Raw genomic sequence first — 24,522 nt, 5'->3', positions numbered from 1 at the left:
ATCAAATATAGCATGATAATTTTCACTGTCAAGATTTGATATATGTACACATAAATACAGCAAAATATATATAATTAGTTATTATATAACAGTTTTAGTACATATTGGCATGACTTTTATTATTTGTATTTTAATAAGAATAACTTATTAATATATAGAACGATGCAGTCATTGTAAGGCGAAAAAATATTAGAGTTCTATAAACAAATAGTCTTATTACCGAATAAAAATAGTAATAACTGATGTGCGGTTTAATTACTATTTATCAAATATATTAATACGTGGATTATTTATAGTGATAACTATAATATTAATATGATTTCAAAATATAATGACTAATAATTAGTATATATTATAAAAGCCGACAAAATAAGCGAGTATTATATTAGTATCATCATCTTATAATAATAAGTACAAGGAAAATTCAAATATTTGAAAAAATCACTTCTTCTATTTTATAAAGTGTTGTTTAAGTTTTATATTATTCTTTATAATAACTTATTAGTATAACAAATATCAAATTATTTTATATATCTTTTACGTTATTAGTCAAATTCAATTAGTTTCTAATTACTTAGTACACCAGGAAATTTATATAGGATCAATCAAATAATTTTATAAGTTGTAATAATTTTTATGCTTTAATCGTGGCATGAAACTAAACATCCACCTGCGTCGTGCAACACCCACCTGCGCGTAGTCTTAATTTTTTCATTAACTAATTAACATTGAACGCTGTGTAAATAAATATATCGTTATAGTTCAATCAGCTAAATAGGAATTAATTTGTATAGAAATTTTTAGCTAAGATACACTTATAATCTGAATATCACCATAGTGTGTAAACATAGAAAAATTATTAAGAACTTTATTCGTAAAATTGAAATCAACGTGTATTAAATTTAATATGATCAACAAATTAGTGTATTCCATTATTATTATATAGAAATTCACTTAAGCAATATTCCAGCATTGATTATTACGTTACCAGAATTAGACCAGGAAGGCCAAAAAACTTCAATTTCGTCATCATCTGCGATATCAGCAACATCTTCTAGGTCCATATAGGTGTCATATTTCTACCAATACTTATTTTTCTTATCATATAGTCTATCAAATAGATAGAACTCCCAATCATTCATTAATTATAGGCTTGCAAAAACACCATACAATATTGTAAAGTTTATAAATTATGGGTTGTCTGCGACAAATAACTCTATATAAGAAATTTTCAGACTAGATATAACAAAGCTTTATTCGTGTATGTCCTTAAAAATATTGCTAATATACTCAGAATTCATATTCTCCATAATCACATTTCTTAATACAGCAAGAACAACTTCAGGATGTTCATGGTAACACGAAAGTAAGAATTTGATAATAGCTTAATATGTTCCGAATGCAAAGTTTTCAATGTTTTGCTTGTTTAAGTTAGCTTCCTCACGGTGTTTATAGAATTCTAATTATTTTGCGAATTCGCTTTTACTAAAGCGTTATCTATATCCACAGGTTAAGGCTTTGAGTAAATCGCGTAACTCGTTCTATATAGAGTTAAATATGTACCACTCTGATGAATGGTCATATATATCATCTATGATTTAGTCTACTATACGTATTAAATTATCATGATCAAAAAGGATAAACTACGACAGTAAACACATTTGAGAGAGGCACTTATAAGTACTCTGAGCGCTATTAACCATTTATAGTTTGAGCTGCTATTTCATTTCTTTGTTAATATTTATCAGCAACTAATTCTGTATTTTAACTTCCTTTGATGAAAGTTTAGCACAATTTCGTATAAACTTAATGGTATTAGCGCCTAAGCAAATTGAGAGCGCCTAAGGATTAGGTTTTAGCATTGGGTTGTGCCAGCTCGCAGTTTCGACCGGATACGTATCTGGGGCTGCTAGAATATTATGTAGCACATTTTTAACACAAGTTTCGGTTAGTATGGTCTCAGGTTAGTTCTCTTCTAAGGTTTAATGTAATAATTACTCTGATATTATTCTTGCAACTTTGTTGGTTGGCGGCTGCTTTTTTATTTGTGCTTACAGTCGTTTTACTTGTGTCTGAAGGTTTATATTTTCTTACTTTAGGTGGTTATAATTTAGCGAAGCATGCTCAGCAGGAATATTCCTAGAGTAGATTCCTTACTTCTCTTGGTAAACCTAGATTTTCTATAGCTTGTCGAGCAAGGCTGCATTACGCCGTTTAAGCTGGTAAAGCGAGCCAGCTTACTCTTCCACAATAAGTGTCTTTCGGTTGAGGTCAGCACGGAGTTGAAAGTTTTCTACATCGAGAATCGCGTTCTTCTGATCCAACCTTTCAAATGCAGTCCTGAGTTTGTCCAGCTACTTTTGCTAAGACTACAACTAGGACTGCAAGATATTAACAAGATCCGATTGTTCCTCTATAGAAATGTGCGTGGAATGCGTTCTGGGTCGGTGCGATGCTGCTACAGAAAGTCGCTGCATTAATTTTTCAAAAATTGTGTAAATAGTATATATATATATTAGGAACTTGTCACTTTCCGACATCGCCAGCAAAGCCGCCTTGAAGGTCGTCCAGTGCTGCCAAGATATCTTCCTCGTCGTCTATTACCTCTGGGCTCTCTGTATCGGCCCACTGTAAGAGTATACGGTCAGATGCAAATAGGGCGGCTGCAAGGACCAGTGCTGCTAGGATATTCCACTTGTTCCTAGCAAGAAATAGATATCCCAACGTCATCGCCTCTACCATCGGCTAGGGTTCAAATACTTGCAGCAAATCGTAGTCAAAAATGGGACGAACTGGGGTGTCCTGTTCAGGCAGGGTCTTCGTTCTGGCCTTACCATTCATCTTTATCTAGAAATTTGTTGCCTTGGCGTACCCCTGGATCTTGCGCAGGAGGTTCACCTTCTGCTACTAAGTTAGCGCGTCAATATCGTCATTGGGAAACATTTTCAGCGCTTCGGTTAGGTCAGCTTTGATCGTTGGGACCTCGGTGCTAACTCCAAGATTCACCAGCTGCGCAAAAACGTTGTCCTTAAATCGAATAGCCATGTCGAACGCGAAGTTGTTCATCCACTCAATGCTTTTCTCGAGCCGCGCTTCCGTCTTCTCCGCTAGTGTATCGTTGTAGGGCGAAAACAGCATCGCCGCACGCTGATATTCACCGCGGAGGCTCTGTAGGAAGCCGTCTAGCCCCACACACGTCTGATACACTGACATATTTACATCGGAACCATAGTAGCACCGGTACAGCGCCTGCTCCAGGCTGCTGCGGTTGTTCACCACGCTCGCCAGGTACTTCCGCTTCACGCTTCCCAGATGCGTAGTCGCGAGCCGCGTCTGGGCCGGGCTGGTAAGCTCCCGCCGGTACACCCCCTTCATTACCAGAAGTAGGTCAGCCATGTCGCTGTTGGCCTGCAACAACTGCCCCAGGAACGCGTTCACCTTCCCATTGTTAGCGAAGTAGTAGGCGTTGTCGATGCCGTACCACGCCTCCAGGCACATCCCGACGTCGCGCTCGCACAGCCGACCCGTGAGCCGCGCGATCTGCGGGTTCTCCACGCCCTGGCAGAGCTCGAGAACCAGATACGAGAACGACATTATCCTGGCTCCCCCGCTGCGGCTCGTGCTCTGCACCTCCACCAGCGCCGGGTTGCGCAGGACCCACTCTAGTTAATTCCATATTGCACAAAAATAAGCCTATCAACTGGCATAAATCACTCATTCTATCGTTCTTTTAGCCTGCTGGCATTGCATAATTATGTCGTCCAGCTCAATATTCATCGTCTCAGCATAGTAAATTTCGGTATTCTATAGCTTTAACTAGACCTCCAATTCACCCTAATGAAGCATTTTCAAAATGTTTAATTCTCTGTTCCGCGTCATTTCGGCCCCATCTTACGCCAGCTTTTCATACAGGCCAAAAAGACCATTTTCGAGGTTATTTCTACCTAAAAATCGATCCCACTGCCCTGTATACTGAAAATATGACCCCTAAACATCCAAAATTTACGGAATATCACCGCCGTAGACGAACGAGCTACCGCTAAGGACGCGCAGCCCCCGAAAGTCTATTTTTTCGAGTCCCAGATAGGTCTTTCCGGTCTCCAAAAAGTCGCTTTAGAGCAGGTCATTTCCGACCTTTTGCTTTGCTATTTGGGAGTACGCGACGCCCTGGAGCTGGTTCAGGTGCGTCTGCGCCGCTTTTGAGAAGTTAAAAATCTGTGAAATTAGCGATTTAGCGACGTGAAAAATGTCATCATTTTTGGTTTTCAGAACAGCATTGTTTTGGGCATTTTCGATTAAGGTTTCTAAGTAAATTTCGTTGATTTTGAACGAATCAGAAAGAAGCAAAATTTCGTTTTCGATGAAGAAATTTGCATTCCTGAGGCCTTAGTTCAGGCGCTCTAGGAGACTTATTTGTTGGAAAAGTTGCATCTTGTCAAAAAGGGAAACGTTTAACTGGTTGATTTTTATGTCATAATTGAGAATGTCGTGAGACGTTTATGAGTGAAAATCGAGTTTTTTTGCCAAGTTTTGGTTCTCTGCAAGCAATTTTGAGTGCTTTTCGTAGGAAGCCTGAAAACGCGTTTTTAATTCCTGTGCTCTCTAGTCATAATTAATGATTTTTATATCCCCTATATCACTTTGTATAACTTTGAAAATTTTTGGCTCGAAATTGTCCATTTTAGCTTGAATATCCATAAGTTAGGTAATTGAGTTCGTAGTTGTGATATTGAATCTGTCAATAAATGACGTAATATTTTAATAATATGCGTTTAAAGAAATTGCTTTTTCCGCATCGTAAAGTGATATTTGCTTTAAAGGTTTATTAATTTCTCTATTATATTAATAAAGCTTAGAGGTTAAGTGTGTATTTTCTTTAGAGTTATTTTTCAGAATTTCTTACTTAAGCTATTGAATTGCTAGTTCTAATTATGCTGGTGATTAATATTTGAGTAAAATTTAATGTTTTTATAGCTAATTGTATAAATCCAATTTTTTAAGCGATAAATTGTATGTTTCCACTGGGATTGTATTTTATAATATAAATTGGTTAATTTTAAGAAGTACTTCATCATTAATAATTTATAGAGGAGGAGGTTAATACGAAATATTTAACTCTTTTGCATATTCTTTAATCTAGATTGCGTCGTTCATAATATATTAAAAATTCTAATCAATTATTATCTTTTATTTTGTATAATAATATATAACTGTTAAAAAATAATTAAATATGATGGGAGTTCTTTAAACTGAATTAATATCTATGATGCAAAATATTCTAAGAGTATTTTGCCCGGGGATTGTGCATGATTATAATATGTATTGCTAAAATGGACATGGACATCCGCAGGCAATTCCTCCCGGAAAGGAATGAGGCGAGGGTTCAACACACTAATAACGAAGTGGAGCTATTTCTGATGTAGGGACACGTCGTTGGTCCCAGTAAAGGTGGTGAGCGTGCGAGTACTTGCCGCACCTAACTGGGCAGTGGAGGTAAGAAATTATATCAGCAGCTACGCGGACGGCACCTATGACTCCAGTGAAGAAAAACGTCACCACTTTATCTCCACCGAATCGGTCCTCCATCTCTGCACTACATCAGCGGCGGCAACATCCACACGCCCAACACCGTTCGTCTCCTGCAGGTACCCTACAAGGCCAATCATAGCCCCATTATCTATGCAATATCGCTCATCCATGCCACCGATTGACCCACCCCTCTCCTGACACATGATGGCAAGCATCTCTTGGAGACGCTCGTTGCACCCAACGCCACCAACACAGAGGACGTTCTAGCTACGGAGGTGAGCACAGACGCGCTCCGTAATTTCAACAAGCGCAGCAAAAAGATTTTCCTGTAAAGAATAGCAGAAGTACTGTACCAACTCCTCTTGGCTGGTGATGAATTCTGGCCACGCCATACTTAACTTTTCGAAGTGAGTACGCATATAGGAATTGATCCCAGAGCAGGATACATCCATACCTTTGATCGGTATAGGAACATCTAGAATGTGCTATTTGTGCGCAAACTTTCTAGCCAGCAGCTCGATGTTCAACCCAGGGGCTGGGTCGTTACTAATTCCAAGATCTCTTGCCACACGGTCCAGACAGTTACCTACTGCTACGTCGATAGCTTCACCAAAAATTCGATAGCGACCGTTTTCGAGTCCCAGCACCTGTGTGTTTCCCCCACTCGCATAAAGGACTACCGCACGATTCACTCCTAATACATGGCGACCCATTTCGGCATGCGCTACACAGTGGTTCACTGCCTATATGGGGATACCAAACCGCACAGCTAGTGTTTTTGCAACCAACAATACCGCAGCAAGAGGCCCTCCAAGGCCAGGACCGCGAGTATATGCGATTATGTTGATCTCAGCCATACGAACATGGGCAATGTGGAGGGCTTCGCGCAGCAGAGCAAGGATATGGCTACGGTGATGTTGTGTGACTTCTGGTGGACGGAACCCAGACCCAGTAGGAGCTACGAATGTATGGCGAACGTTTGAAAGAATAATGTCGTCGCATAGGACAGCGACCCCGAGCTTATTGGCAGAGCCTTCTAGACCAAGCGTGTAGATCGGCATTCGGAGTGGTAAAGGGATCACTCGTTCTTGGTATCGGATTACGCTTGAATCTGCGCTTTTACATCTCGAATTGTGATGAGCCGCTTAGCTCCAAAGTAGCTCACCATGCCAAGAACACCCCATATTACTTCTAGAGACAGGAAGATAATGAGAGCCGCTTACCAGTCTGGTATAGCATGGCTATTACCTACTCCGTAGCAATGTGCACCAATTTGTTAAGACCCAGGAAGACAACTGTCACAACTGCCGTCTTCATTAAGTTAAAATCCCTGCAGACAAGAAAAACACGTTGCTGGAGAACTGCATATCGCACAGTTTTTGGCAATTCCACAACTACAGGGCGTGTTCATCCCACTTAAGGGAGAACATATTTCCGCTTTCCCATTATTACAAAAGTGCATGATCTACAGGGAGTCACATGCTTTGGCACAGCGCCCATTGGTCTGCCACACAAATCCTTCTGCACATACTTCACAAATATCTGTAGAAATGCAGGAGGTACAGTTTTCAGAGCAGGGCGTACATACCTATGCTCCGGATTCAGGGCAGTAGGAGAAATTAGGGCAGGGAGAATCAGAGGAGCAGGCGGCCATTTCGGTATTGCTGCATTCATAGTATAATATTTCCTTAAATACTACTATTAATATTTAATGAATAGATATTATTATATCATTAGAATATAATATTTTGTTTTAAATGTTATGAAATAATTTATTAAAAAAACTAAATTATAACCAACCTCATTTAATTTATTGCACAGCTACTTCATTTCTCTTTTTAATAACAACAATAGCAGTAATACAACCAATACCAATTAAAACCACTACAATTGCGATAACTATGCCTACAATAATAGGCATGTTAGTTTTGACAATAGCATTCTCATTTTCATAAGATGGTTATAGTTTTAAGTCATTTCCATAGTTAAACGAATCTTCTAGACCATCATAATACTTATTAAATTCCTACACCCAATATGTTCCTTGATCAGTCTATAAGACACAACCTGCACCTAAAATATTAAAAAGATCAGAATTTAACATAATTTTATTATGAACAGGTGAATTCTTCCAAACCATAAATGCACTTTATGGAGTAAAAGCCATTCCTCCCTTAACTAATATTTCACCATAATTAACATTAGGAGTACCAAATGTTCTTATAAGTTGAGAAGGATTACCATAATATGGTGAATTGTGATCAAAATAGCTGTTTGCAGCCATATCAATAGCTTTAAGCCTAGATATCCAACTTGCTTTTTTTGAAAAGGCTAGTACCGGCAAATTGTTGGCAGTACGATGTAAATTCGTCAATCTAACGCTTTCAGTCTCCCATGTATTCCAATTTGCATCATTAATACGATAGTAGATAAGAACATTGAATGGTGGAGCACTAATATTACTTACTTTGGAGCGTAAAGAGGTTCCGAAATATTCAACTTAATGTACTGTTGTACCTTTATTAAATGATAACCGTATCATGTTAGATATCATCTCAAATTTTACTGGTATGTCATGATTAGGATGTGATAAAAACTCGTTCAGCGCGCCACCTGACATTGGAACATTATATGTCAATTGATAGACATCAACGTCTTAGATATTAGTATCAAATAGACGAAATATCTATTCAAAATCCATAAGTGCTGGTGCCCCTGTACGGTTAGCAATAAATGGAATATTATCATCTATTGATTAAAAGACTAAATAGAGCATTTATGAGATTTAATAATTTAATGTTAGCGTTATGTTTATAGTTTCGTGATTTAACAAAATATGTAGAAAATATATATTAGATATTCACTTATAATATTATAATAAATAACTATTATTACTATTAGAATGAGTAATATTATTTAATTGATATTAGTTTGATAGTTGAGTTAGTTGCTTATAAGTTTAGTTTGTTTCATTTAGATTATCTTAATATTATATTAGGTTAAAAGCCTTTAGTATTTTTTAGCTGATCTATAAAAATATAAACATAGAACAAGTATTTGAGGTTAAAGTAGAGATCAGTGTGTATAATATACTAAATCGAAATATACTGTATACTTTATTTAACTTTAAGACTAAGCTATTTAACTGAATTAGAAAGTTATAAATCAGAAATATTAATAGTATGAAGATAATAATTGTTTCAATATTAGTAAATTTTATGGATTTAAGTAACTTTCTAAGTAGTATTTTAATGTATATTATGCTTAATCATACTTCTGTTTATCTATATTGCTTCTATTTACGAATCTTGATTAACGTAAAATAGAAGATACTAATTTAATTTCCATAGTAGATACACTAAATTTAAATTTTTATATATATTAAATACATCATGAATTATTTATTATTAAAGATCTGTGGACTAAAATTAGCTATAACTAAACTTATTGTTTACGAAATTTATAATAACATTTTCTTAGAATAAAAGTATCTGACAAGTAGAGGAATTAACTTATATATTAGTTTAGGTTGTACATAATAGATTTAAATCTAATTTGAATAAATTTTATTAGAAAACTAGTTCCGAAAATTTTATATAATTTTAGTGGTATTAATATACAATATAATATTACCATTTGTCATTATATTCATAGAAATTCAAATTCTAACATTCCTTAAAAATGTAGGATCGTGCATCACTCCGTAAAACCAACTAAAACTCAGAAATCGATACCGGAAATCGTTCTTCTGACTATCATAAAATAGATAGTTAGTAATAGTCTCATGAAGTTTAATTTAATGTACCATCAAAAAATAGATCCGATGATACATTTAACTTTAACAATGCACCTACAGATTATGGTAGAAAGAATACTCAATTTTAATAAGAAAATTGCAACTCCTAAGAATAGCATCTGTAACAACAAGATTAAGATGCTTAGGAAACTGCAAATGCTAACAAACATCAATAATCGTCATCGAATGCTTCAAATTTCTTTGGAAACTAATAACCTAATTAATGTAATTAAGACAGAATCTGCTTAAAGACTTAGAAAAAACAAAATGATGAGAATGAAGTTCAGTAACCAGAAAGAGTATCATTTATGAAGAAAAAGACAGAGCAAGAAACAGCACTTCCCGAACGTGTAAGCTTTGCTAAGAAAAGAAGCGATTGATGCGAATAAAATCACAATAAATAGCTCACTATTTTAGTTTTTATATTATTTTAAGAGTTATCTCCTATCTTTCAATCACATTTGAAATCTTGCTCATTAACTGATCAAATTACGATTCAGCTTAATATAATGATTTTTAAAATTATTACTATTTTTTAGTTTAATTGAGTTATTTTAATAGTTATATTGAACATTGATGACTAGTGTGTCCAGATCCATCTAATGCATTTTTGTTTAGTAGTTTCGAAATTGATAGTAAACTATCTGCTTACATTTTGTATTTGAGATTCTAATATATATGAATTTTTTAATTATATTAGATTAATATATATTAGAATCTCAAAATTTATTAATATTAAATAATATTTTAATTAAAATAATTATGAAAATCATTAACATGTTTATAAATATCATGTCAGAGCTCAGAATATTGATTAGCATCATTCTCTGAACCGAATTCAATTTTCTTAATCTCTACATCGATATAAATATTACTTTATGGTACTAAAACACCAACATGTTTATCACCATAAGCCATATTCCATGGAATGTATATACGTGCCTTTTCGTTTAAAGACACTTTCGTAAGACCAATATTTAGTCCTTATATTGTCAATGGACACCCTATATCTGTTTCCGATGGAATCTTATAGTCATGGGAAGAAGCAAATTACGTACCATTTTCCATAAATGAAGTATAATGGTATGTCACCCTATCCTCTTCCGATGCATACGTAATTCCGTCTCCTTTTTCTAAAATTTCAACTCTAAACTCGAAGTATAGGAAAAGTAGCATTTTGATAAATTAATAGAATATAAATAATTAATTATTATTTAAGGAAAATTTATTATCTAAGTCTTTTTTAACGCGAGAAATTATATAATATAATATATAATACTAGTATTTATTGTTAATATTTTTATCAGTAGAATTCTATTGCTTTCATAGTAGTATTTAAGGAAATATTATACTAGGAATGCAGCAATACCGAAATGGCCGCCTGCTCCTCTGATTCTCCCTGCCCTAATTTCTCCTACTGCCCTGAATCCGGAGCATAGGTATGTACGCCCTGCTCTGAAAACTGTACCTCCTGCATTTCTACAGATATTTGTGAAGTATGTGCAGAAGGATTTGTGTGGCAGACCAATGGGCGCTGTGCCAAAGCATGTGACTCCCTGTAGATCATGCACTTTTGTAATAATGGGAAAGCGGAAATATGTTCTCCCTTAAGTGGGATGAACACGCCCTGTAGTTGTGGAATTGCCAAAAACTGTGCGATATGCAGTTCTCCAGCAACGTGTTTTTCTTGTCTGCAGGGATTTTAACTTAATGAAGACGGCAGTTGTGACAGTTGTCTTCCTGGGTCTTAACAAATTGGTGCACATTGCTACGGAGTAGGTAATAGCCATGCTATACCAGACTGGTAAGCGGCTCTCATTATCTTCCTGTCTCTAGAAGTAATATGGGGTGTTCTTGGCATGGTGAGCTACTTTGGAGCTAAGCGGCTCATCACAATTCGAGATGTAAAAGCGCAGATTCAAGCGTAATCCGATACCAAGAACGAGTGATCCCTTTACCACTCCGAATGCCGATCTACACGCTTGGTCTAGAAGGCTCTGCCAATAAGCTCGGGGTCGCTGTCCTATGCGACGACATTATTCTTTCAAACGTTCGCCATACATTCGTAGCTCCTACTGGGTCTGGGTTCCGTCCACCAGAAGTCACACAACATCACCGTAGCCATATCCTTGCTCTGCTGCGCGAAGCCCTCCACATTGCCCATGTTCGTATGACTGAGATCAACATAATCGCATATACTCGCGGTCCTGGCCTTGGAGGGCCTCTTGCTGCGGTATTGTTGGTTGCAAAAACACTAGCTGTGCGGTTTGGTATCCCCATATAGGCAGTGAACCACTGTGTAGCGCATGCCGAAATGGGTCGCCATGTATTAGGAGTGAATCGTGCGGTAGTCCTTTATGCGAGTGGGGGAAACACACAGGTGCTGGGACTCGAAAACGGTCGCTATCGAATTTTTGGTGAAGCTATCGACGTAGCAGTAGGTAACTGTCTGGACCGTGTGGCAAGAGATCTTGGAATTAGTAACGACCCAGCCCCTGGGTTGAACATCGAGCTGCTGGCTAGAAAGTTTGCGCACAAATAGCACATTCTAGATGTTCCTATACCGATCAAAGGTATGGATGTATCCTGCTCTGGGATCAATTCCTATATGCGTACTCACTTCGAAAAGTTAAGTATGGCGTGGCCAGAATTCATCACCAGCCAAGAGGAGTTGGTACAGTACTTCTGCTATTCTTTACAGGAAAATCTTTTTGCTGCGCTTGTTGAAATTACGGAGCGCGTCTGTGCTCACCTCCGTAGCTAGAACGTCCTCTGTGTTGGTGGCGTTGGGTGCAACGAGCGTCTCCAAGAGATGCTTGCCATCATGTGTCAGGAGAGGGGTGGGTCAATCGGTGGCATGGATGAGCGATATTGCATAGATAATGGGGCTATGATTGGCCTTGTAGGGTACCTGCAGGAGACGAACGGTGTTGGGCGTGTGGATGTTGCCGCCGCTGATGTAGTGCAGAGATGGAGGACCGATTCGGTGGAGATAAAGTGGTGACGTTTTTCTTCACTGGAGTCATAGGTGCCGTCCGCGTAGCTGCTGATATAATTTCTTACCTCCACTGCCCAGTTAGGTGCGGCAAGTACTCGCACGCTCACCACCTTTACTGGGACCAACGACGTGTCCCTACATCAGAAATAGCTCCACTTCGTTATTAGTGTGTTGAACCCTCGCCTCATTCCTTTCCGGGAGGAATTGCCTGCGGATGTCCATGTCCATTTTAGCAATACATATTATAATCATGCACAATCACATCAGGCAAAATGTAGTATTTCTAATAACATTGCACAACCAAGTCATTACGTCAGTACTTGGTCATATTTATCCCGGATTTGACGATACCCTACCTGCCAGTATAGACTCCCAGCTCAACGAATGCCATATTTAACATCACGAAGCTCCGAGTTAGTTATTACTTGAATTTAATTGAGGTGTAGTAGGCATGAACTAAATAACTTTAATCACTACATTGCATAAACATGCAATAATCTCCTTCACTCCCCATGCCGACACTTTATTATTTTGTAATACTTGTCCATATAAAATAAAAATATTTATTATATATTTATTTTTTATATATAAAAATGTCTTTTTCTGATGTTTTTACCAATTTCTTACGCCGCACATCAGAGCCGATCCAGAAGACTACAGAAACCAAAGCAGATCCAATTGAGCTACGAAATTTGAAGAAAAAATGCTCTTTTCCGCAGCGGCTAACTCAGCATGATTTAGTAGGCCCAGACCCGCTATTTTATGCCGAACTCGTTTCAAAACCAAATACAGTTCTTCTTAAGACCAATTTTGTGCATCCCGACAAGTTCCTATCACAGAAGCTTATCCGTGAGCCGCAGACGTTTTTCGACGAAAAAACGCGAAAATAAATTTTAGATTTTGGAGATATAATAAATAGCAGAAATAATATTGCATAAATAGACTAAGTTAGTATATAAAAAGTATAATTTTTCGAAATCGGAGATTGCTGGAATGGAGGGTGGATTGAACCAATTCGGGATGTTAAGCAGGGTAAACTTTCTGCTGAGTTGCAGATAGCACTTGGGGAAAATGCAGATGAGATTGTAAAGTAGAGATTGCGATTAGCTAAATGAAGCAGGATAGTTAGAAGTGAATCGAATAAGATATTAATTGAGATAGTTATGTGCAGTCTAGAATGAAAATATATTTTGATATTATGAATATTAACTATGATAACACTGTGATATGTAAATATTTTACTGTCCTTCTTTGATTATTTATCTGCAATTAGTTAAACGTCACCGTTCAAATAGTAAGCCGTATGTTTATTTGGTTATAAGTTAAGGTATATACAATCAATAATTTAAAACGTGAATTATACATAATCATATATATATGTTTATAAATTTATTATATCAATTTATATCATTATATAGTTGAATCTTATTTGCTTATGTTTAAAATGAATATCAAATAATATTTGAAAGATTATAATTATCAATAAAAGATACATACTCCCTTATTATTTCGCAACTCATTTTTCTATAAGATATAAAATTATATATTTTATATTCCACTCCCTATCCCTTTTCAAAAATGAAAAACTAGTTTAGGCTAGTAACTAATTATGTTAATGAAAATTCACTTGTAAGACATCATTTAGATTCATTTAATACATTTTGTGATACTACAATTAAGTAAATTGTTAGAAATCACTCTATTGTAGCACTAAAAACAAATAAACTTTAAATTTCTTTTGAAAACATATCAGTTAAATCACCCTCAATCCCAACTGAGTCTAACAGACCATTGACTCCTTAAGAATGTAGGCTTAGAAAATCAACATACTCTGCTCCAATTTTCGCTAAGATCCGAATCAAATCTTAATAGCTAAATATTATTTAAGAAGTATTAATTGGATAACTTCCAATAATGTTAAGATCTTCACGATGTGTTTTAAGTAACGCTTCTATTAATGAACAATTTTCTTACGGTGAAGATTTTTATGACCCAGGGGGTTATTTTATCACTAATGGTACCGAAAGAGTTGTTTTAATGTACGAATAGACTGCAGCGAATAGAGTCATAATTGTTTAAAGAAATGGGATCTTGGCAGCTGGAGTTGCTAGTAATTCTAGAGAACGAAAAAGTAAAATTGAAGTAATTTTAAACAATAAAATGTTAAGCTGTTAAAGCAGTGTCTTTGGTAAAAAACCTGTAAATTTGGTTATTGTTATGAGGGCAATGGGGGTAGAATCAGACCAAGAGATAATGTAATTGATAGGTGTTGACAGTCTTTTTTAGGAATATTTATAATAAACTATTTTTGAAGCTTAAGAATTATTAATTTTCACATAGAAATAGGCGCTTATATATATTTTTAAACATTCTGAAAAAACTGCTAGAAAATCTCCTATAATTGATGTATTAGAGGCTCTTGCCATTAACTTTATATGCCATATAAATGTTAATGTTGAAAACATAGGTTATAGTAATACTGGCTTTGATGCTAAGAAATAAGTCTAAACTGAGTCAAAATTTGCTATTAATGGATAGTAGAAAATAGAAAAAGAGGTTAAAGTCGAAAATTAATTACGTTAGGAATATAATTTCAAACCCAAGTTAGTATTTCTTGCTGAAATGGTACGTAGAATAATATTGTGTAAAGCTGGAGTTTAATTACCAACAGATAGAGATTTTTATGGAAATAAAAGAATTGAACTCGCAGGTTAACTTTTCGAACTAATTTTTGAAGATTCTTTTAGAAATATGACATAGTAATTAAGCAAAAGAATTGATGATTTCTATAAAAAAGGTCGGGAAATTGATCCAAAACGCATTATTGAATTTATTGATAGTAAGAAAATAACTATATCATTTTCGTAAGCTATATCATCAGGTAACGTTACGTTAGATAGGTTTAAGTATACCAGAGTAGGATCGAGCTAGGTAGTTGCAAGATTATCTTATATATCATGTTTAGGTCAAATGACTCGTCTCACTTCAACATTTGATAAAGATTTAAAGGCAACAGGTCCTAGAATGCTTAATACTTCATAGTATGGTATCTGTTGTCCTTCTGATACACCTGAAGGTGAAAGTGTAGGTTTGGTAAAAAATTTAGCTGCATTAGCTGAAATTTCTACAGATTAGGATATAAATATTCTTTAAAGAGTATTAAATGCTTTAGGACTTGAGGATATAAATTTTATAGATTTTTCAAGCTCAAAACTTACTTAAATTAATTTGAATGGAGAAGTTGTAGGGATTCACTCCCATCCAGAATTTTTAATTTAATAACTTAGGAAGTTACGCCGAATGGGGAAAATATCATAAATGACATCTGTTGCATATGATTCATTAAGCTAGTGTGTTAATGTTTGCTGTGATTCTGGTCGTGCTTGTAGACCATTAATTGTAGTAGATTAGAAAACAAATTAAGTAAAAATCACCTAAAATGATATTGATTAAGTTGTTAATGGGGAACTGTCAGTTAAAGATTTAATTAAAACTGGTAAAATTGAATTAATTGATGTTTCTGAAGCCGCAAATTGTGATATTGGCTTTTACATTAGCGATTTGAAGTTCAAAAAATGTACTCACATTGAGATAGACTGTCTAGCTGTTTATGGTGTCGTAGCTTCATTAGTTCCTTTTCCCCATCATAATTAATCCCCTAGAAATGTATTTTAATGTGCCATGGGAAAGCAGGCTATCGGAATGCCATGCTTAAATATTAGAAATAGATTTGATACATTATTATTTGAACTAAGTTATCCATAAAAACCCTTAGTATCAAGTAAGTTTACTAGATATAGTACCCATTATATGGAAATGCCCGCTGGATAAAATGCTATAGTAGCAGTTACCAGTTTTTCAGGTTATGATATAGAAGATGCCCTCATCATGAGCAGAAGTTCTGTAGACAGAGGATTTGGAAGATGTATGGTTTATAAATGTAATGAGACTGATATGGAAGGTAATGAATAATTAGTTGGTTTGCCTGAAAATATGGATTAAGAGAAGCATGCTAATAAAATGATTCATACTCCCGAATTTTACAATGATGTATAGACTCATATTTCGCATTCTGATCCATTTAAATAAACTGGTGAATATTTTAAAAATCCGGACAAATATAGATTATCATAAACTTTTAAGAATTTTCATGCATTAGATTCAGATGGGCTAACTCGATTAAACACAAAAATTGAAGATGGGGATATATTAGTGAATAAGACTATCGGAGAGTAACATGTTCCAGCAACTGCAAAATTCTAGAGAGAAGCTCACGGAGTTGTTGATAAAGTTTTAATTGCATCATCTCCTTCAATTACGGGTAATAAAACTATTGTTAAAACCATTATAAGAGAATATCGTTTACCGTATTACGGAGATAAATTTTCATCTAGGCATGGTCAGAAAGGTACCGTAGGTTTAATCGTAAATTAATCCGATATGCCATTTTCTCCAGTGACTGGCATTGTGCCGGATATGATTATGAATCCTCATGGTTTTCCATCTAGAATGACTATGGGAAAGTAACTTGAGTTATTATCAGGAAAGGCTTCAGTTCTTTAAGGCTGTGCTGCGGACGGTACGATCTTTAAAAATGCAGCATTATCAGAAGTTTGTCAAGATCTACTCGCGCATGGGTTTAACTATGTAGGAAAAGATCTTCTAATGAGTGGAATTTCCGGACTTCCATGCAGAAGTTACGTATTTGAAGGCCCTATATTTTATCAGCGCCTCAAGCATATGGTCAACGACAAAATGCATGCAAGATCTACAGGTCCAGTCTCTTTCTTAACTAGGCAACCGCTTGAAGGAAGAAGCAAAGACGGTGGCTTACGGCTTGGGGAGATGGAGAAAGATTGTTTTATTGCGTACGGAACTAGCGCATTGTTGAACGAAAGAATGGGGTATGCCAGCGATGAATATAGCGCGTATATTTGCAAAAAGTGTGGAGTACTAGGTTATAAAGGGTGGTGCTAAACGTGTTAAGATGGCACTGATGTTAGGGTTGTAAAAATGCCATATGCAGCTAAATTGCTAAGTTAAGAGATGCTAGCGATGGGTGTTTTGATGAGATTTAAAGTAGATTGAGGAATTATTTCAGTATAATAATAAAATAGAAATAGAAACGGTTATTAAATTAATAATTTAATATGTATTTATTAATTAATGCATAATATATTTAGAATTAGTCATATGTGCTTTTGGTATTATTAAACTTAACTCCCTAATCATTTGAGGTTTAACCTTTCCACATAATGGAAATTATTTTTACAACTGAACAGTTTGTACCTATATCATAAACTGAGCTAATTAGCTATGAAGACCTTGAAAGCTATAAATCCCAAAGCGATGATTATGAATCTGATGACATTATTGATCACAATATTTAGTGAATTTTAATATTAACGTATTTAAGTTTCAACCTGTTTCCAATTTCAAAGATACTTATTATACATTGTTAGAAAAAAATATAGTAATTACTTATTGAACTTTAATAAGTCAGTATTATTGATATTTAATTGTACTTTCAATAACATAGATGGTCAGTTTACTTTCTCTATTATTAACATTTATATCCAATAAAAATTGTAAAAGTAGTTTAATATCAATAAATCAAAGACTGTAATATAAATTGTATATGTACAACTAGAGTTTAAATAAACTGGATTTATCAAGTTCGATGTGAAAAAAAACCGCATTTTGTTTGCTTTTCGATATTTCGCAATACATTGATATTTCTAATATTAATACGATCATTCAGTGACGTAATTTTAATGTTTGTAGATCTTGTAATAAAAATCCCTATATAACAGAAATGAAAAAATAAAATTATTTAATTAACATATTATATAATAAAATCATATATTTAGATTAATATACTGAAATTGAAATGAATAAAGATATTTACTTAAAAACAAAAGAGTTAAAGAAAGTATTATTCATTTATCAGCATCCTGCTTAGTATATTTATAATGCAGATGCATTATAAATGTCTATTGTTGCATATAAATAATAATTATAACGATAATTGCTTGCATTATATAAGGAGATTGATCAATTATAGTGAGTAATCATAAAGAATCACATCATTGTAATTATTTTACTTGATATAATACTATTATAATAATAGATATAAATATAACTGTGCAAATTAATGCAAAATACAGTAAAAACGTTCTACTAATACCTAGGTTACAACGATCCCAGTTAATAAATTCGCTGTCATCCGAAAGGGCAATATATAGCCCATTTTCAGTAACTGCTATTGCCCTATATGCATTGTAACGTCTATTTAATGGAAGTGTAGAATTTTATCCCATAACACGTTATGTTAGTACTTTACTGCATTTCTTTGTTATTATAGTACTTGGATTAAACATGATCATGTAAGAAAAAAAAGTTGTTCGTGAAGCAGACCCATTTAGCTATGATGTGAAAGTTAAATTATACTATTGAGGTTCTCTATTCAAACATTTATCAGTGTTGTAGTAATTTAAGGCAGCACAACCACCATCAATCTGGCTCAATGATATGTCAATAAAATCAATACAACTCGTTATAACTTGATTTTAATAGCTACTTTCTAATATCAAATCTCCATTAATATCATATGCTGTTATATACAATACAACCTAAGCATCTAGTATTTTATGAAAATCTTATAGATTACTTAAAAAATTAAATACAAATCCATTTCTAGCTGAAAAATCTTCAAGAGAATCATTAATACCGATACCACAAAAAATACCTATTTATGTTATAACACAACATGAAGATTAAATCGTTGTTGCATTACTAACACACTTTGTACTAGAACTAAAATCTTTATTATCCATTCCAATATCAATATATCTTGAAGTTAGAAATCCTGAAGGATTGAGATTCAAAATACAATCAAAATTTTAACTTTCGATTCTAGAAATTATGGCAATGACATTATAATCATTTGTGGTGAATAAAAATCTAGTTTAAATGGTTCGGTTACGTTGAAAATTAATAAAAAACTCTTATAATATTTCTTTTTATTTATCATCGATCAGATCATTTAAGCTTTGCTTATAGAATAAAACATCTGAATATACATATGGAATTGTTGAGTCGTAATATCCGTTTCCTTCTTTGCTGCCTAAAATATCTAAAGTTTACCATTCTCCATTTACTTAGTATTGAAATTAAACCTTTGGATCTATAATAGTACAGAGTATTGGCATACCACTCATTTCGATGAATTCCTATCCTGGAATTCTCTAATATATGAGTTCTATATTTTGCCAGCAGTTGGAAATATTCAATTTTATCAATGTTATATTTTATACTGGCCCCTTTACTTGAAGTGACAATGCGAGTTTTACTTCATACTAGATTATTAAATTGTCGAATACCTCCATGAACTTAGTGCTGTCTCCATGCAAGTCGAATTCGATTGCTATATCGGTCTATTCTTTGTATAAAAACTAGTTTTCTATCGACTTTGATCCGTAGTGAATTATTGCGATAGACTAGGTTCCTTCAGAGGCTTTACACAACGCTGGAGCATTTTCTGCTTGAGATAGATGCAGATATAAGACCGTTTGCTACTGATATCCTATTATTTGGGCTGTTTGCTAGAAACATGTTAAATAGAGCAATTGGGCAAGCATTTTTAAGTCATGAATTATAATTAATGAATTATATTATTATTTTAACGATTTTTTTGTAAAAGCAATTCGATGATTCTATGAATTATTTATTATATGAGATATTATTTATTGCTTTCGTTTTGCATTTAAAAATAACGTTGCTAAATATAGTATACTTTTGATTTGTAAAAACTTATTTTAATCAAATAAATTGGGTTACTTAGAATTTATATAAAAATTCGTATATTTGATATATAATTTTTTTCAAAAAACTATTACTTAACTTAAAAAAGAATTCATATCTTTCAATATCAGTGAATAACTACTACGAATTTACATACTGAACTGAGGTTAGTGAAAGCTCAAACATATCTTTCACTATAAAATATCATCTTTCGAGACCCCTAGCCCACCTCCTCGAGTGAGGGACTTACTCGCTAAACACCCAGAGGTTCGCCCTTTGGATAAAGTTCTAACGTAATCTCAGAGTTGAGTTGTTTATTTAATATTCCGTAATGATTAAGCTGTTCAAAGTTAATAAAATATTATTAAAAAATGTTTCAAATATAATTCTGCTATAAGCAACGCGCATACTCAAAATACCAGAGTAATAATATTAAGAAAAATGGATGGATTCTATCATAAATTCAAAAAGTTACACCAGAATGACGATAGTTCTGAAATGACAGTCTGCATCGGGGCTAGCTTATTAGGTTAGGTTAATTACACGCATAAACTGTAGCAGATTCAGAGAATAAGTAAATTTATATGCATTATAAGCAACGTAGTATTGTACTTATTCATACATATTTAGAGTTAAATAAAGTACCAGTTAATATTTTTATTCTGCAGTTTTTGTAAAAATTTTGCTGAAATACGTGCAATTATATATTTAAGACTTTAACGGGTCGCGATATTACGTATTATATAATATGAGAGAATAAAATGAACAAACTAAGCGTAAAATATTGAATATTTAATTACTGTTCTTATATAGCTCCTAATTGCTACAGTCATATCGATAAATACCAAGAGTTAAATTAGTTTCTAAATCAATAGAAATCTCGCTATGTGAATGTACAAGGTAATTATTAGTTTGGCATAAGCGGTAAATGGGATGATGACAAAGTCAAGTTTACAGACAGGATATAATTTATATATATTTGCTATTAAAATAGCTTAATTACTAACCTGATTCCAAATCATTAGTCTATTAATAATTTTACATCTTATGGTTTATCTTTAGCTTTATCTCTCACTATAGTGAAAATCAAAAACCAACCTCAAAAATTTATCGTATAGTTAAGGCAAAGAGGATATAAATCTTAATAACTATTCTGGTTAAATTATTTCAAAAATCCTGTATTATCATAATTAGCTAATAATTATTTATGTATAAGTGGATTAATTAATTTAGGAGTTGTAAGTATGCCATACAATTGATTCAATTTTTCGTGATTGAGAATTGTAATAGTTTGTGTCAGAGAAAATATCAATTAATGTTAACACTTTGGTTATACTTTTACTTATCTATTTATTTATATTTTACTTAGTTAATTATAACGATAACTAATTAGCATTAACTTAGTCTTAACTTGCTTTTCATTTAATATAATATTCTATCAAATCCAAATTTTGCAGCAACTTTGACGAAAACAACTAAAATATCATTTACCTTGATTTTGAGCTTCCGGAATAAAGAAGATCAACTTCTAGCCTTTGAATAAGTAACATAATCTAGCATATAACTTGGTGTGCAGATTAAAATAAATGCTTTAGTCATTAGCTATATATAGAGATTGTTGTTGGTTTCCATATATAGACAATACTCATCCTTTAGCATTATAATAACTAAAATATAACAAATGATAGTTAATCATGGAAATAGGATAAATTTTTTAGTATAAGCTCTAAAATAGAAACTTTATAAAGATGACAAAGAATATTTTAGTATGCGGAAATTGAGTAACTGAAATTTATTTACAATATATTTATCAAAGTGAATGTGCGTTAATGCCTACACATGAAATATTTATATCAATACTTTTGTTATAAAGCTTGACTGCACCGTGAAAATACTGATAACATATTTATTTTAAAATAAACACGGTAATTTAACTTAATATTGATATTTCTATAGTGATCAAATAGTACTAAACGATATTATAAACCAACTATATATTATATTGTAAGTTCTTGTAAAAATCTACGCCTGCTGACGAAATTAACGGCTATATACTTTAGATAGTAAATATGGTTCAGTAGCTTGCCGACATGCTATATATAATTTCTAAATTCATCTATATGACCATTAAGAATTCTGTTAGTACTTAATAGAATGATAAATTTACTTCGAGCTACCATTATGGATATGTGCTAATTTCTGTGATACTTAGTATTAGCCATTTATTTGTAGATTAATTAGTTACTCTAGATACAATGCTAACATGTAGAAATTTAGTATAACTTATATTAGTTAACATTATATGATAATCCTCTATATGGGGATAAGACTTTGCAGCATTACTAAAAATTCAGTAAGCAAGAGAATAGAGTGTCCTCGCTAGGAATTGTGACTAAAACACAAAATTTTAAATTTTATACAGAATGTTAAATTTAAATTCGTCATGAGCAGCGCGGGTTTAATACTAGGATTCTCAAAGAGTAGAAAAATTATTAACAATTTATAATATGATCTATAATGCTGATGAATCGATCGCACTTTAACACAACAAGTTATTTTTGGCTGTATTAGATTATTATGAATAGTTTTTTACAGGCAATTATGGTTTAAATAAATACAGACAGTAGGATTTGTAGTAAATCAGATACATACAAATATTCTAAATGAATGTGCAGTACTTCGTGGATAAAATTAATTTCTTGTAAAATTACTAGTCCTAAATATCAAATTATACTTTTCGCACTAATGTACACAATACACCTACTTACTAAAAATCTTTAAATCTTTTCAGTTATTTAGTCATCATAATAAGAGATTCAATAGTTTTCAGATACCGAAAGATGTTTATATGTGTATATAATTAAATATATATGCTGGTGGATATATTTTAATAATATCATAGCTATTCATAGAGAACAATCTGATGAGACTTTACTACGGCTTCAAAATATGTATATAATACTTAGTATAGATAGAGTATTACGAATTAATCTTCCATGAAACGTATTTTCTAAAAACTGTATTCAAATTTGCTACAAAAATTTTGCTAAACTACGTAGCGGAGACGAAGGTGACCAGCCGTCACTAAAGGCTATTCATAAACTCGTCCTCTGTGGTAAAAACACCACCGACCGCTGCATTCCTGCTACGTATGATCTCATCATCTAGTGCTTACTAATCTAACAGGCCAAATACACGACCTGCTCCGAGAAAATGCTTTTGTGAGTTTTCAACTCTAATATGGCTATTGAAGTAAAATTTATGTTGTTCCTGCTGTCTGCCTTGTCGTTCAAATATGTAGATAGGGCGGACATATGCTATTTTCTCGATTTGGAGTACACGCCCCCTGTAAAGAATTGTTTCAGGGTTGGGATTAAAAGCAGGACCTGATGACTAAAGTAGTTGTCTAATAGAATCTTAGGCGCTGCTAGGTGTAACTGATGGTAGACTGCTAAAATAACCTAAAGCGGGCATTTGGAGCGGTAAATGATTTAGAAAAGATCACATCTTAACATACCAATCGAGTCCTCTGGGTTCGAAGGGTGCATCAGCCATGCAAACGGGACATTTCATGGGAGCTTTAGCGCCTACGTGAACATGACCGCATACCATGCAGATCCAGGTGGTGGCGTCTTTCTGTGTATAGACACGGTCACTCTTTACAAGGTTGAGAAGGTTAGTAAAACGCTAAGCATGATCAGCTTCTATTTTAGCGAGGTTACGGAAGAGAGCAGCAATGGCTGGGAAACCTTCATCAGCTGCAACTTATCCGAAATGTGGGTAAGCATGGTCAGCCTCCTATGTTTCAGCAGAGATGGAGAGCTCGAGATTCTCAATTGTGGTACCATTTTTGCCACCAGGATAGGTAGCAGTGATTTCGACATCACCACCTTCAAGGAAGGAGAAGAGACGGAAAGCATGGGATTTCTCCATATTGGCGTTATCGTCAAAGATCTTCTCAATGTAGGGATAACCTTCCTACTTTGCCTTATTGGCGAATTACTTGTAACGGTTGAAAGCCTGTGATTCGCCTGCGAAAGCTTTGAGCACGTTTTTCTCGGTTTCAGTTCCTTTAATTGATTTGGACATTGAGGAAAGGTAGTTTTTGAAACAACGTTAGAGGCAGTAATACACAGATATAGGTCACTTCAGATGATTAAAAGTATACAACATGTATACATGGCCGGAGGAAGCTGGAGCGGACCTATGGATGAAGTGTATTAATATAGTATTGTATTTTATAAAACAAATTAAATATCGTATATTTTTAAGTTAGAGAATATATGCTAGTATACAAATGTAAATACATATTACTACTTATATAAGCATGTGAATATTGTCAGTAGAAGTATATAAATTGCAAATATGTGATCGCTCCAGCTTCCTCCGGCCATGT

At 33.9% G+C, this 24,522-nt stretch overlaps 16 protein-coding genes and 1 pseudogene across 16 annotated transcripts; 6 read left to right on the top strand and 11 right to left on the bottom strand. All coding sequences in view use genetic code 6, as the record gives it.

The window, feature by feature from the left end:
• Positions 1-950: 950 nt before the first annotated feature.
• SS50377_27067 (uncharacterized protein) lies at positions 951-2,477 on the bottom strand (the record flags this gene model as incomplete). Its single annotated transcript, XM_067910864.1, has 1 exon — positions 951-2,477. One exon carries the CDS (start codon positions 2,475-2,477, stop codon positions 951-953), a length of 1,527 nt encoding a protein of 508 aa, XP_067761551.1.
• Positions 2,478-2,526: 49 nt separating this feature from the next.
• Positions 2,527-3,666, bottom strand: SS50377_27066 (Hypothetical protein; annotated as a pseudogene).
• A 48-nt stretch (positions 3,667-3,714) lies between these two features.
• SS50377_27065 (uncharacterized protein) lies at positions 3,715-5,154 on the bottom strand (the record flags this gene model as incomplete). The annotated part of the gene is made up of 1 exon (XM_067910863.1): positions 3,715-5,154. The coding sequence occupies one exon, from the start codon at positions 5,152-5,154 to the stop codon at positions 3,715-3,717; it is 1,440 nt and encodes a 479-aa protein (XP_067761550.1).
• Positions 5,155-5,330: 176 nt separating this feature from the next.
• SS50377_27064 (uncharacterized protein) lies at positions 5,331-5,534 on the top strand (the record flags this gene model as incomplete). The annotated part of the gene is made up of 1 exon (XM_067910862.1): positions 5,331-5,534. One exon carries the CDS (start codon positions 5,331-5,333, stop codon positions 5,532-5,534), a length of 204 nt encoding a protein of 67 aa, XP_067761549.1.
• An 18-nt stretch (positions 5,535-5,552) lies between these two features.
• SS50377_27063 (N6-L-threonylcarbamoyladenine synthase) lies at positions 5,553-6,590 on the bottom strand (the record flags this gene model as incomplete). The annotated part of the gene is made up of 1 exon (XM_067910861.1): positions 5,553-6,590. The coding sequence occupies one exon, from the start codon at positions 6,588-6,590 to the stop codon at positions 5,553-5,555; it is 1,038 nt and encodes a 345-aa protein (XP_067761548.1).
• A 17-nt stretch (positions 6,591-6,607) lies between these two features.
• On the bottom strand, positions 6,608-7,183 carry SS50377_27062 (Cysteine-rich membrane protein 2; the record flags this gene model as incomplete). Its single annotated transcript, XM_067910860.1, has 1 exon — positions 6,608-7,183. The coding sequence occupies one exon, from the start codon at positions 7,181-7,183 to the stop codon at positions 6,608-6,610; it is 576 nt and encodes a 191-aa protein (XP_067761547.1).
• Positions 7,184-7,330: 147 nt separating this feature from the next.
• Positions 7,331-8,305, bottom strand: SS50377_27061 (SCP-like extracellular protein; the record flags this gene model as incomplete). The annotated part of the gene is made up of 1 exon (XM_067910859.1): positions 7,331-8,305. One exon carries the CDS (start codon positions 8,303-8,305, stop codon positions 7,331-7,333), a length of 975 nt encoding a protein of 324 aa, XP_067761546.1.
• A 905-nt stretch (positions 8,306-9,210) lies between these two features.
• SS50377_27060 (uncharacterized protein) lies at positions 9,211-9,705 on the top strand (the record flags this gene model as incomplete). The annotated part of the gene is made up of 1 exon (XM_067910858.1): positions 9,211-9,705. One exon carries the CDS (start codon positions 9,211-9,213, stop codon positions 9,703-9,705), a length of 495 nt encoding a protein of 164 aa, XP_067761545.1.
• Positions 9,706-10,120: 415 nt separating this feature from the next.
• On the bottom strand, positions 10,121-10,501 carry SS50377_27059 (Peptidylprolyl isomerase; the record flags this gene model as incomplete). Its single annotated transcript, XM_067910857.1, has 1 exon — positions 10,121-10,501. The coding sequence occupies one exon, from the start codon at positions 10,499-10,501 to the stop codon at positions 10,121-10,123; it is 381 nt and encodes a 126-aa protein (XP_067761544.1).
• Positions 10,502-10,698: 197 nt separating this feature from the next.
• Positions 10,699-11,274, top strand: SS50377_27058 (Cysteine-rich membrane protein 2; the record flags this gene model as incomplete). Its single annotated transcript, XM_067910856.1, has 1 exon — positions 10,699-11,274. One exon carries the CDS (start codon positions 10,699-10,701, stop codon positions 11,272-11,274), a length of 576 nt encoding a protein of 191 aa, XP_067761543.1.
• Positions 11,275-11,291: 17 nt separating this feature from the next.
• SS50377_27057 (N6-L-threonylcarbamoyladenine synthase) lies at positions 11,292-12,329 on the top strand (the record flags this gene model as incomplete). Its single annotated transcript, XM_067910855.1, has 1 exon — positions 11,292-12,329. One exon carries the CDS (start codon positions 11,292-11,294, stop codon positions 12,327-12,329), a length of 1,038 nt encoding a protein of 345 aa, XP_067761542.1.
• An 18-nt stretch (positions 12,330-12,347) lies between these two features.
• SS50377_27056 (uncharacterized protein) lies at positions 12,348-12,551 on the bottom strand (the record flags this gene model as incomplete). Its single annotated transcript, XM_067910854.1, has 1 exon — positions 12,348-12,551. The coding sequence occupies one exon, from the start codon at positions 12,549-12,551 to the stop codon at positions 12,348-12,350; it is 204 nt and encodes a 67-aa protein (XP_067761541.1).
• A 365-nt stretch (positions 12,552-12,916) lies between these two features.
• On the top strand, positions 12,917-13,438 carry SS50377_27055 (uncharacterized protein; the record flags this gene model as incomplete). Its single annotated transcript, XM_067910853.1, has 1 exon — positions 12,917-13,438. The coding sequence occupies one exon, from the start codon at positions 12,917-12,919 to the stop codon at positions 13,436-13,438; it is 522 nt and encodes a 173-aa protein (XP_067761540.1).
• A 463-nt stretch (positions 13,439-13,901) lies between these two features.
• Positions 13,902-17,411, top strand: SS50377_27054 (DNA-directed RNA polymerase subunit beta; the record flags this gene model as incomplete). The annotated part of the gene is made up of 1 exon (XM_067910852.1): positions 13,902-17,411. The coding sequence occupies one exon, from the start codon at positions 13,902-13,904 to the stop codon at positions 17,409-17,411; it is 3,510 nt and encodes a 1,169-aa protein (XP_067761539.1).
• Positions 17,412-18,409: 998 nt separating this feature from the next.
• SS50377_27053 (uncharacterized protein) lies at positions 18,410-19,963 on the bottom strand (the record flags this gene model as incomplete). The annotated part of the gene is made up of 1 exon (XM_067910851.1): positions 18,410-19,963. The coding sequence occupies one exon, from the start codon at positions 19,961-19,963 to the stop codon at positions 18,410-18,412; it is 1,554 nt and encodes a 517-aa protein (XP_067761538.1).
• Positions 19,964-23,207: 3,244 nt separating this feature from the next.
• Positions 23,208-23,600, bottom strand: SS50377_27052 (uncharacterized protein; the record flags this gene model as incomplete). The annotated part of the gene is made up of 1 exon (XM_067910850.1): positions 23,208-23,600. One exon carries the CDS (start codon positions 23,598-23,600, stop codon positions 23,208-23,210), a length of 393 nt encoding a protein of 130 aa, XP_067761537.1.
• A 27-nt stretch (positions 23,601-23,627) lies between these two features.
• SS50377_27051 (Rubrerythrin 2) lies at positions 23,628-24,215 on the bottom strand (the record flags this gene model as incomplete). Its single annotated transcript, XM_067910849.1, has 1 exon — positions 23,628-24,215. The coding sequence occupies one exon, from the start codon at positions 24,213-24,215 to the stop codon at positions 23,628-23,630; it is 588 nt and encodes a 195-aa protein (XP_067761536.1).
• Positions 24,216-24,522: the final 307 nt, after the last annotated feature.

Source organism: Spironucleus salmonicida, chromosome 7 (genome assembly GCF_000497125.1).
Source record: "Spironucleus salmonicida strain ATCC 50377 chromosome 7, whole genome shotgun sequence".
In the NCBI taxonomy this organism is placed as follows: domain Eukaryota; phylum Fornicata; order Diplomonadida; family Hexamitidae; genus Spironucleus; species Spironucleus salmonicida.
The sequence above is the reverse complement of the archived record's forward strand: the minus strand, read 5'-3'. Positions and strand labels throughout refer to the sequence as shown.